Source organism: Mesocricetus auratus, unplaced genomic scaffold (genome assembly GCF_017639785.1).
Source record: "Mesocricetus auratus isolate SY011 unplaced genomic scaffold, BCM_Maur_2.0 Super-Scaffold_100023, whole genome shotgun sequence".
Lineage (NCBI taxonomy): Eukaryota > Metazoa > Chordata > Mammalia > Rodentia > Cricetidae > Mesocricetus > Mesocricetus auratus.
In genome coordinates, this window is record NW_024429204.1 from 2,268,288 (window position 1) to 2,280,553 (window position 12,266).

The following is a 12,266-nucleotide window of genomic DNA, read 5'->3' on the forward strand; positions in this document are numbered from 1 at the left end:
CCACTTGCAAGTGAGGTCCTACCATGTTTGTCTTTCTGGGTCTTGGTTACCTCACTCAGGATGATCTTTTCTAGTTCCATTCATCTGCCAGGAAATTTTATGATGTCATTGTTTTTAATAGCTAATATCCCATTGTGTAAACTTGACACATTTTCTTTATCCATTCTTCTGTTGAGGGACATCTAGTTCCTTCCAGATTCTGGCTATTATGAATAAAGCTGCTATGAACATATTTGATCAAGTGTCCTTATGGTATGATTAAACATCCTTTGGATATATGCCCAAGAGCGGTCTTGAGGTAGATTGATTACTAATTTTTTTAGAAACTATCCTCGATTTCCAAATTGGCTGTGCAAGTTAGCTCTCCCACCAGCAGAGGAGAGTGTTCCCCTTGCTCCACATCCTCTCCAGCATGAGCTGTCACTTGTGTTTTTGAGTGTAGTCATTCTGACAGGTGTACGATGGAATCTAAGATTTGCATTTCCCTGATGGCAAACAAAGTTACATCTCCTTAAGTGTTTCTTGCCTATTTGCAGTTCCTCTATTGTCTCTGTTTAGATCTTAACCTTATTTTTATTATTTGCTTTGTTACTGTCTTGTTTCTTGAGTTCTTTATACAGTTTGGATATCAACCCTCTGTTAGATGTGAGGTTGGTGAAGACAGCCATTCTGTGGGCTATTCGTCTGTCCTATTGATTGTGTCCTTTGCCTTACAGAAACTTTTCAGTTTCATGAGGTTCCACTTATTAATTGTTGATATTATTGCTTTGGTGATTGGTGTTCTGTTCAGAAAAAAGTCTCCTGTGTAAGTGAGTTCAAAGTTACTATTCCCTACTTTCTCTTCTATCAGGCTCAGTGTAACTTGTTTTATGTTGAAGTCTTTGATCCACTTGGACTTGAGTTTTGTGCAGGGTGATAGACACGGATGTATTTGCATCCCGCCACACGCTGACATCCAGTAAGACCAGCAGCATTTATTGAAGATGATTTCCTTTCTTTTTTTTTCTATTGTATAATTTTGACTTCTTGTCAAACATCAAGTGTCCATAGGCGTGTGGATTTTCATCTGAGTCTTCAAATTGATTCCACTGTTCTGCCTGCTTGTTTTGATACAAGTACCATGTGGGTTTTATTACTATTGCTCTGTTTGATATCAGGGATGGTGATACCTCCCGAAGTTCTTTTATTGTTCAGGATTGTTTCAGCTATCCTGAGTTTTTTGTTTTTTTCATATGAAGTTGAGTATTATTCTTTCAAGGGCTGTAAAGAATTGGAATTTTAATGGGGATTGCATTGAGTCTGTAGATGGCTTTTGGGAAGATGGCCATTTTTACTACTGATCCATAAGCATGGGATATATTTCCATTTTCTGATACCGTCTCCAATTTCTTTCTTCAAAGACTTGAAGTTATTGTCATACAGGTCTTTTACTTGTATGGTTAGAGTTACCCCAATCTATTTTATGTTATTTTTGGCTATTGTGAAGGGTGATGTTTGTCTGATTTCTTTCTCATCCTGTTTGTCATCTGTGTATAGGAAAGCTACTGATTTTTTTTTTTTGCGTTACTCTTGTCTCCCTCTAGATTACTGAAGGTGTTTATCATCTGTAGGAGTTCCCTATTAGAATTTTTGGGGTTACCTATATATACACTATCATATCATCCCCTCGATAAGCTTTAGTTGTCTTTTTGCTGTATGTAAAATTTCAACTACTGTATTGAATAGATTTAGAGAGATTGGACAACCTTGTCTTGTCCCTGATTTTAGTGGAACTGCTTTGAGTTTCTCCATTTAATTTAATATCGACTATTGGCTTGCTGTATATTGTCTTAATTATGTTTAGGTATGTTCCTGTTATCTCTGATCTCTCCAAGACCTTTATCATGAAGGGGTGTTGGATTTTGTCACAGGCTTTTTCAACATCTAGTGAACTAGATGATCATTTTTTTAAGTTTGTTTATATAGTGGATTACATTGACAGATTTTTTTTGTATGTTGAACTATTCATGCATCTGTGAGATGAAACCTACTTGATCATCTTTTTAATATGTTCTTGGATTTGATTTGTCAGTATTGTATTGAATATTTTTACATCAATATTCATGAGGGAACTTGGTCTATAATCCTCTTTGTTGGTTCTTTGTATGGTTTTTGTATCAGGGTGACTATGACCTCCTAAAATGAATTTGGTAATATTCCTTCTGTTTCTGTTTTATCAAATAATTTGAGGAGTATTGGCATTAGCTCTTTTTTTTTTTTTTTTTTTTTTTGGTTTTTATGAGACAGGGTTTCTCTGTATTGTTTTGGAGGCTGTCGGTCCAGCCTGGCCTCGAACTCACAGAGATCCGCCTGCCTCTGCCTCCCGAGTGCTGGGATTAAAGGCGTGCGCCACCACCGCCCGGCAGCATTAGCTCATTTTTGAAAGTATGGTAGAGTTCTGTGCTAAAGCCATCTGGGTCTGGGCTTTTTTGGGGTTGGAGTCTGCTTCTATTTCCTTGGGTAGTATAGGTTTATTTAAATTACTTATGTGATTTTACTTTAACTTTGATAAGTGCTATCTATCTAGAAAATTGTTCATTTGTTTTAGATTTTCCAATTTTGTGGAGTACAGGTTTTTGTAGTATGACTTAATGATGCTCTGGATTTTGGGGTATCTGTTATTATATCCCCATTTTTGCTTCTGATTTTGCTTCTAGATATTCTCTCCCTGCCTCTTAGTTAGTTTGGATAGGGTTTGTTAGTCTTGTGGATTTTCTCAAAGAACCAATTCTTTGTTTCATTGACTCTTTGTATTCTCTGTGTTCCTAGTTTATTGATTTCAGCCCTGAGTTTATTTCTAGCTGTCTACTCCTCTTGTGTTTGCTTCTTTTTGTTCTAGAGCTTCAAGTGTATGGGATCTCTGGTATGGGATCGCTCCAATTTCTATGTGCAGACACTTAGTGCTATGAACTTTCCTCTTATCACTGATTTCATGGTGTCCTACAAGTTTGGCATGGTATGCATTCATTTTCATTGAATTCCAGGAAGTCTTTAATTTATTTATTTCTTTCAGTGGTAACTCAGTAGAGAGTTGTTCAGTTTCCATGAGAATTGTAGGTTTTCTGTAGTTTTGCTTGTTGTTGATATTCAGGGTTAATCGTTGTGATCATGTTACACACAGCACAACAGGCTTCACTGCCATTTCCATACGCATTTTATTTAAAGATTTATTTATTTATTATGTGTACAGTGTTCTGTCTGCATGTATGCCTGCAGGCATGACAATGGCATCAAATCTCATTATAGATGGTTGTGAGTCGCCATGTGGGTGCTGGGATTTGAACCCAGGTCCTCTGGAAGAGCAGCCAGTGCTCTTAACCGCTGAGCCATCTCTCCAGCCCCTTTTATTTAGATTAAGCTTTCTGTACCTCTCTCTCCCGTCTTCCTTGTCTCTCCTACTATTGTAATTTACGTTTTTTTTTTCTTTATGGTACAATAAAATTTCTTTCTGCATATGTAGCAAATTTTAATGATCAACTTCATTGTTAATGGGCATCTAGGGGGATTTCTTTTCTTTACTATTATTAATATAGCTGCTATAAATATTGATGTACAAGGCTGGAGAGATGGTTTATGGAGAAGGAAGGGGAAAAGGGGAAAAGAACCAATGTTCTGTTGATCCTGTGTGCCCTGGCAAAGTACACGAGGTTACGTCCTCTCAGATTTTCACCTCAGCACACACTGGGAACCAGATCTTTTCCACGTGGTCCTTTGGAGGATTCCGACTGTGAAAGAAAGCTTGTCTTCTGTGCTGTCATCTCCATAGGTGCATATTTGGTTGGCAGTTTAAGAATTGTTTTCTTTGAAGGATTTTAGGCTGTAGTATTCTCTTAGAGATTTTGTCTGGTTTTTGTATCAAGGCGATATGAAGCTTGAATCCTATTTTCCACCAAGTTGTTGGTGAGTTCCTACCTCCCCATTTAGATTTTTGTTCTGTTTTTATATGCCTTATTTATCGGTTTACTTTTCTGCTTCTTAATTGGTTATTGATGATTTACTGACTCTGCAGTAGCCTTACTGAGTTTCACTTACTTACTCTGTCATAATTAAAGAGTATTGAAACCAATAACCATTATTTTTAGTAGTTTCTCCCTGGCACTTTAAAGCATGCCACTCTTGAGTCATAAAATTTGAGACTCTGTTACTAGATTTTTATGTCTTACTGAAAGGATGGCCTTGGATTCATGCTATGTGAAATACTTCTCTGTTTTTCGGGTGCTGCTGTCCTGAATCTATTTTATCTGCTAGTTATGGATACTCCGGCTTTCTTGCAGGATGGCTATATACTTCCCCTCCTTTTACCTTAAATGTAATTGTCTTTGAATCTTAGTGTTTCTCCTGTGGTTACATCTAGCTAGGTCTTCCTCGTTATGCAGCCCGACAATGTGACTTTTAGATTGTGTATGTAGATCATTTTTATTTAGTGTAGTAGTAATCTGTTGGCTTCATCTGCTGATCTGCTGTTTGTTATCCATTAATTTTCTCTTCTTATTTCCCTTTTAGTATCTTCGTCTTACTGCTGTATTTTAGTTGCTGCCCCCTCCATTGGTATTTTTTACTATGCTTTTTCTTTTTAAATATTTTGAACATTCACACTTTTTATGTATCTAGTTATCATATATACATATATATATACATACACATACATACATATATACATATATATCTGTCTGTCTGTGGTCCATGGTCCTATCTTTTGCTTCAGTGCTTCCGTCTTGGAACTTATTAGGGAACTGTAGCAGTTACTGTGTAATTAGGAATGTAATAATGGATAGTAGATTCATATTTTGATATTTAACTTTTTTATATGTTATAAAATATCTATAGTAAAAAATAATAAAAAATAAAAAATATCAATAGTAAGTATTAAATACCTCTCCAATTGGACAATAATGATCTCTGTATGTTTCCAAATACTAGCATCATTTCAATAATAACTAGACTGTCCTTTCTATACTTACAAGTACTCACATAATTAGACAGTCTCAATTAGGTGATAGGAATTAATTTTCATAAATTTTGAACAGAATAATGAGTGTTAAATATTCCAGGTGGACATTTTAAAGTATATCACAGTACTTTACCTATAGCTACAAAGAAACATTCTCAGATGTTTGATTTTGTATGAGATGAATTACTAAACACAGAAAAAGTATCCTTTTCTCTTAATTTTTATATTTACGAATGCTAAATTCTTAGTCAAGTGTGCACCCTTTACAATGTCCCTCATGCACATTAGGAAGCAACCAGGGAATGTGTGGAGATGCTTCTGAGTCTCCCCTTCAGAGTTTCTGACTCAGTACTTCCAAGACAGTGCCCAGAGCCTCCATTTTCAATAGCTTGCCATGTTATTCTTGTGTGGGTTGCCACACACAATAATAAATAAATCATTTCTCCCTCTCATTCTATAGCCGGGTCTCCTGTCCATACAGTGTCACTGCATATAGTTAAATGCAGTCCATTTACACAGTCTCCGAAGGCAGAAAGTTTTACTACCCACCAAAGTGGGCAAAGAGAGTTTTTGACTTCTATTCTTTTTTTATTTCTTGTGTTTAATTTTGCTCTTATATTGTTCATAATGTCCACAATGAAGAGTACAAATGTATATTATTGCAATTGCAAATATTAAAACTAAATTGGTAGCCGGGTGGTGGTGGTGCACGCCTTTAATCCCAGCACTCAGGAGGCAGAGGCAGGCGGATCTCTGTTAGTTCGAGGCTAGGCTGGACCGACAGCCTCCAAAACAATACAGAGAAACCCTGTCTCGTAAAAAACCAAAAAAAAAACAAAAACCTAAATTGATTATTTTAGTTAGCATGTCAGTTGTTTATACCTGCTTCTCTGAGACCCCACCTTTGCTGTGTCGAGTATTACACTTCATTTAGAAATGCTAGATAATTTTCTGTTGATGTTAATGAACCACATAATTTTGTTCTCTTATAGGCGATGCATTTCCTTGGACCATAAGCTTGCATCATTTCAGCATATATACCCTTCTTGGGAAGCAAGTGACACTTTCCCTAGTGGAGCCTATGGGATGCACCTCTACTCTGGCGGTCACCTCTCAAAAGCTGCTTCCTCCAGGACCAGATGGAAGGCATTCATTTGTTGTCTGTCTCCATGTTGACTTGGAGTCATTGGAGATAAAATGCTCTAATCCCCAGGTATGTGCATCGGATTCATAAAAGCTAAGTATGTTAAATACATGTTCGTGTCTTACATCAAAGAACTTCTCTGCCCTCCCTCCCGTCCCCCCGCTTAAATCTGGTCATCAGCATTGTGTGAGCAGATGAAACATGCCTCTGATGCTGTGTCAGATTTATCTTGCTGTATTTTAAACTAGGAGGGAACACTGTTTCTTAACGTCCTTGCTACTCCCTAACATATCAGCTTCAGTAGGCCAATCATGTTATATTTTGCAGTTTTACGGTTAGTATGAATTCTCATCATCTGAGTTCCTGTAAATCACTAGTTAACATGTTCCACAGATACGGTCAATAGTGAATATTATCAAAAAGCGATGTTTGTAAAAACAATCCCTTCAGCGTATTATTGAATCTGTAAGTCCCCATCCAGCTTTAGTAGTTATTAATCAGTTTTGAAGTATTTATAGAAATTAAGTTCCACTGTCATTCCATATTTTAATCTTCCTTTTCAGTACAGTGCAGCTCTTTTTCTCTTCTGCCTGCCTCTTTTTACAATATATTCAGCCATCTGCTTATTTATCGGGGTGCACATACATGCCACAGGTGAGAAGTCAGCTTACAGGAGTTGTTTCTGACCTTGCACCACGTGGGTCTTGGAGATGGAACTCAGGATATCTTGGCTGCAAGTGTCTTTATACCCAGAACCATCTTGCTGACAGTCTCTGCCTTTCTCTGTTCTGTGCTAAACAATACAGCTTTGTAGTACTGTGTTTACTGCTGTAGTTTGTGGCATGAACCTGGGAGAGTAGGGCGTAAAAGTGACGCAGACTAAAGTGTCATGCAATGGCCAACCTTATTCAGAGCATCAGGCAGTTTATACCCTGAGGGTTGAGAAGTCACCCAAGTAAAGTGTACAATTGCAAGGAATAGCCACCTGTGGCAAAATCACGTTCTTCTGCAGAGGCCCATGAATAACGACAGCCGAAATAAACTCACTGCTATCCTCGCCTGGGAGGGGCACACAATCACGTTTGTTCCACGAACAGTTCTGTGTTTTTGAAGAAACTGAGCTCACAGGACTCTCTCTTGTTTTCTCGCAAGCACTCAGAATTCCCCTGGCACGACTCCATGCTTGGGCTGTGTCCGACAGTGCTGTAAAGGGGAACAGCTGTGACACGAGTCTCCATCTCCTAAGTTGGTCTTGGAATGCTATTTTTATTGTCTGTAAGGAAACTGTTGAGTAGAGTTGTGTCCCCAGGGAGCAGAGGTATGTTGCTGTCCTGTCCACATTATCTCAGAATGCGACCTCATGTTTGTAGGGTTGTGACAATTGTAGTCAAGGTAAAATGAGGCCATCAGAGTGAGAATTAACCAGTTTCTTTTAAAGAGGTTTGGATACAGACCTACAGGCAGACAGCAATGGGAAGGCCATGAGGTGCGTGCCATGCATTTGTGGGAGCAGAACTTGCTATGTGCAGCTACAGACCTCAGGACACCCAGGTCAGGAAGAAAGGCCAGCAGCGTGTCTGCTCTGGTCTCAAATGGTTGTTCTAGTGCTGATCTCATGGTTCATCATTCATGCTCTGGAACTGCAACACAAACATTTCTGTTGCTCTACAGCAACAGATAGTTGTCAGTTCCTTAAGCTCTACAAAATATCCGTGAAAGGACATATTTAACTGTATGTGCGTTTCCCAGCATTTACTATGACAATAGTCTAGATAATGACAAAATAAGATATAACAGTATGTAGAAATGAAAATGGCTGATTTGTAATGTTTCCACGAATAAGAGTCTAGAACTGTTTCAATTCATAAATTCTGGGATTAATTCCTTTTCTCTTCCCTAACCAGGCAACTCTTTCCTTGTTGCTCAGAGATGGAGCATAAGTGATTTGGGCAAATGTTTCCCTCTTCTGTGTAGCCTGTCTCCCTCCATCTCTCCCTCCCTCTCTCCTTCTCCCTCTTTTCTTTTCTTCCTCTCTTCCTCTCTCCCTCCCTATCTTTCCTTTCATGAAATCGGGCATGTTTTGTTTTCAGCTGGCTTCCTTGGTCCTTGTGGGGACAGACTGCTGCGTGGATAGTAGTTAAACAAAGCTGTGGGTGTGGGTTTCCACCTTATTTATTAGACCTCACTGGGTTCTCATGTTCTAGACCTTAGTGGGTATCCTATCGTGTTCTGGATCTCAGTGAATAGCCATGCTATGCTGTAGACCCCAGTTGCCATCCATTCCATGTTCTAGATCTCAGAGGGAATCCGTTCTATGTTCTAGATCTCAGTGGGCATCTATATCATGTTCTATGTTTTAGCAGGTCCTGATTTCTTGATGTTAATGAGTATGTATTTCGTGTTCTAGATTCTTAGGCACCAATTTCATGTTCTAGATCGCAATGGTAACCACTTATGTTTTAAGTCTAAGCTTCCAGCTGACTTCCATCCTTTATGGTATTATTTTCTTCATCTCTGAATATTTAAACAATAAAACATTTTTTATCTAGCCAGTACTTCATACTCATTCTATGGCATTGCTATTCAGTTTCCTTACACACAGTTCATAGAACAATTCCTTCATTGATGCTTATTTTTCGTTTATATCTTAATCCAGTTTACTGAAGTACACTTAGTGTACAATAAACTCTGTGTTTAAGTTACCCAGTTTGAAAAAGTTTGAGATATCCTTGCTCGCTAAGCCATCCTCAAAAGTTGTTTATATTCCTCTGAAACCCTACTTCCTTTTCCTTTTCCTCAGACATTATTTAGATGGATTCATGCAGTTGTGATTTTGTTTGGCCCCTTGTATTCTACACAATCATTTTTAGATTAGTCCATATTTTACATGTGTCACTCCTTTTTTTATTGCTGTGTAACATCTGGCTATAGGACTTTACTTCAGCTGTTGAGTGCTTGTTGTTAAACATTTTGAGGTTTTCTAATTTTGTGCTATTACAGATCATTCTCTAGACATTTGTTTTATGTTTCTGCTGACAGCAGCTCTTGTTTTTAGGAATACTACTTGAAATGCCTGCATATTATAGTAGATATTTACTTTCTTCAAAATTGCCAAACTGGATTTAAGTTTCATACTCTTACCAATAAAAAATGAGAGTTTCTGTCCCCCGTGGTAACAGATGGTTAGTTAGGCTTTTTAGTTACACACATCCTAATTTTGTTGTGATTTTACTTCTCAGTGTTTCAGTTCAACTCCAAGGTTGAAAGTTGATCATTTATCCTCAACGTTTGCTTTATTTGGGAGGAGAAGTGATGTGTTAGCAAGTTTTTCTTTGAAAATAAAATTACATTGGAGGTTTATGTCATTGTTTATTTGCCAGGTTAAACACATGTGTTTCTTACATCGTTTGAAAAAAACATAACAGTTGAAGGAATTAGAAGCAGTAACAGTAAAAACAGTATTGTGCCTCTTAAGTAAATACCCTGAACCCCAGGAGTGGAACTTGTTTCCTTTCATTAATGCTCCCTTGTTAGGCAATTCTTTAATTTACAAAAAAAATTAAAGCAAGCCTTCTTAAGGATTTGGATTGCAACAAAGTTGTTTAAGAGAAAAATATTTCATTATGCAAAGGAAAGTGACTTGAAGTATTCTTTCTATGAAGTTTTTTTTTGTAGTATTTATAGCTATTAAATCATTTTAAAACAAGGAATATCTATGACCGGAGACTCGAGAACTCCTTACACAAAACACGTTAGAGCATGGGGTAGCCTACACTGCTTTGAGTAAGGAGGCACTGGCAACAGGGTTTCTGTGCCTGTTCTGCCCTCATGAAGAGCCAGACTCCGCATCTGATGTGTCCCCAGGCTGAAACTTCTTATAAATACAAGGATTTCACTTTTTAAAAATGGCAATCAGAGCCTGGCACCCAGCTGTGGATTTGCTTATGCGCTGTGCTCTCCCCCCCTCCCCCAGGCTCGTTTTATGTAGTAAGTGTATGCCAACATGCTCTCATACAAATTCCATGATTAATGCTTACTTATGAAATCTTTTATAAGTATCTTAGAACTCAGTCAAACAGTTTACAAGTTAAACAGTTTTTCTCTTTCTCTGAATCCTGGAATGGCATATCCCAGGGGAAGTAGATGGGATGTGTTTTCTGCCTCTAGAATTCTCGTAACGTGGCATTTTCCTTTCCCCACTGCTGTATCTGCCCTCTCATTTGCCTCGAAAGAAATCCCATCTGAGATTTTTTTTTTTATCTCAGAACAAAGCAGAGAACGTTTAGGGAATTATCTGGAAGGCAGGTTGGCGGTCACTTCATGGTTCCCATTTGCCGGGGTTTGTGTTTGCCTCCTACTTTCTGCCGTCTCTCTGTGTGAGAGGCATTTGTGTTTGTCCCGTTATCATGGCTTCAAGGGGACCCACCGCTCCATAAGGGCCTCTGCTGGTTATGCGGCTGCCGTCCGTGGAAGCGCTTCCTTGATCGTAACAGCACATGAGAGTTTGACACTACTGTAAACAGACCTTGAACCATGTTGTCCTGGGAGTTATCTCCTTTGTAGACGCTTCTGTTTTTGGACCTGTGAATTTTCTCTCTCTCTGGCATTTTAGTGGGTTGTGAACAGAACTTGAAAGCGTGACTCTTCTCACCCCCCTTGTGCTCAGGTCCAGCTGTTGTATGAGTTGGCTGATACGATGAGTAAAGTCTGGAATAGGATTCAGAAGAGAGGCACCCTTAGTTCATCCTCAGTGTATCCAGAGACCATGGCAGGCCCGGTCCCCGGTTCCCCAGTTCGGAGCAGCGTTGGCACGGCTCTCCCAGACACCAGCACGTGCAGCCCGTCTGCTGACGTCGTAACTACCACCGAGGTAAGAGCCTTTGGAAGTCTGTTACCCAACGAGAGGTGAAACGTGACAGCGTTCTCTGCCGCTGCTGAAAGCGGAGGTGACCTCCCTGCCACAGATGCTGACAGGTTGAAAAGGCTCCCGAGCAGCTCCAGTGTGCTCTGTTCGATTCTGTTCTGTGCTGTGAGCATCAGGTCTTCTTAGTGCTTTGAGTAGACTGTGAGGTGGTCCAGGACGGCGCAGAGTCTGGGGAGCAGTAAGGGTCCTGTGTGGGAGAATGGAAGCTTAGAAGCCAAGTAGAGAGGAGGCTTGCACTCCTCTGCCTCGTCTCTGTGCTCAGGGCCACCGTGTAAGTCAGGGGCTAGCTGCTTTCTCCCTCTTAGGACTTTGTCCTCCGTGCCCTCCTTTCCTTAGTCATAAGTCCAGCTTTTCATTTAGCACCACAAGGCAGATGGAAGGCCATTCCCCTTCTATGTAATGAGCACCCATTCAATATCCTGAAGTGAAACAAAATATGACCTAAGAAATGTTCTGAAGTCAATATTAGATCCCATAATATATACTTCACTGTGTGAGTGCTGTTGTATGAATATTAGAATTCACAGCCAAGTGGTCAGATACACATAATTAGAAAGAAACTTACCCAGGATTCCTATGCAAGGGATACAGAAAGAATTGTATAGGTCTGTATTAAATACCACAAGTAGCATTGTTGTTTAGCATGGCTTTCTGAAGGAGTGATGAACTTTTCATACAGGTTTGGATTGGGCATAGTTTGGTATTATGTCAATTCCTGGGACTGCTATTGCTTAAATGGTAAAAGATGGGGAAACGCGTGAGTTTTTTGCCCAAATATTTATCAACAGCATTTTTGACTATGTGATTAGTCTGTGAGACAGGCTTCTTTGTGTAGGACTGACATATACATCACATGACCTTTTTAACCTCCAAGTACTCACTTTTAAATGTCAGAAATGACAGTGATCATTGAATCAACCTAGAATACCCTCTTTGATTTCCAGTTCCCACTCATGCCCCTTCTTGCTGAGCCTCTTGTTGAGAACCGCTGTCCTGCAGTAGGAGATGGTAGATGGTGTAGTTAGCCTCCATCTGAGAACCACTGTCCTGCAGTAGGAGATGGTAGATGGTGTAGTTAGCCTCCATCTGAGAACCGCTGTCCTGCAGTAGGAGATGGTAGATGGTGTAGTTAGTCTCCATCTGAGAACCGCTGTCCTGCAGTAGGAGATGGTAGATGGTGTAGTTAGCCTCCATCTGAGAACTGCTGT

At 39.4% G+C, this 12,266-nt stretch overlaps 1 protein-coding gene across 6 annotated transcripts in view; it reads left to right on the plus strand.

Annotated features, from left to right (window-relative positions):
* Vps13b (vacuolar protein sorting 13 homolog B) overlaps nucleotides 1-12,266 on the plus strand; it is a 431,910-nt gene that overhangs the window by 174,839 nt on the left and 244,805 nt on the right. For all 6 annotated transcript variants that reach the window (XM_040730366.1, XM_040730368.1, XM_040730367.1 and 3 more), the window contains exons 23-24: nucleotides 5,983-6,203; nucleotides 10,801-11,004. In XM_040730366.1, coding sequence (XP_040586300.1) covers nucleotides 5,983-6,203; nucleotides 10,801-11,004 — 425 coding nt within the window. The remainder of the gene's footprint in view (nucleotides 1-5,982; nucleotides 6,204-10,800; nucleotides 11,005-12,266) is intronic.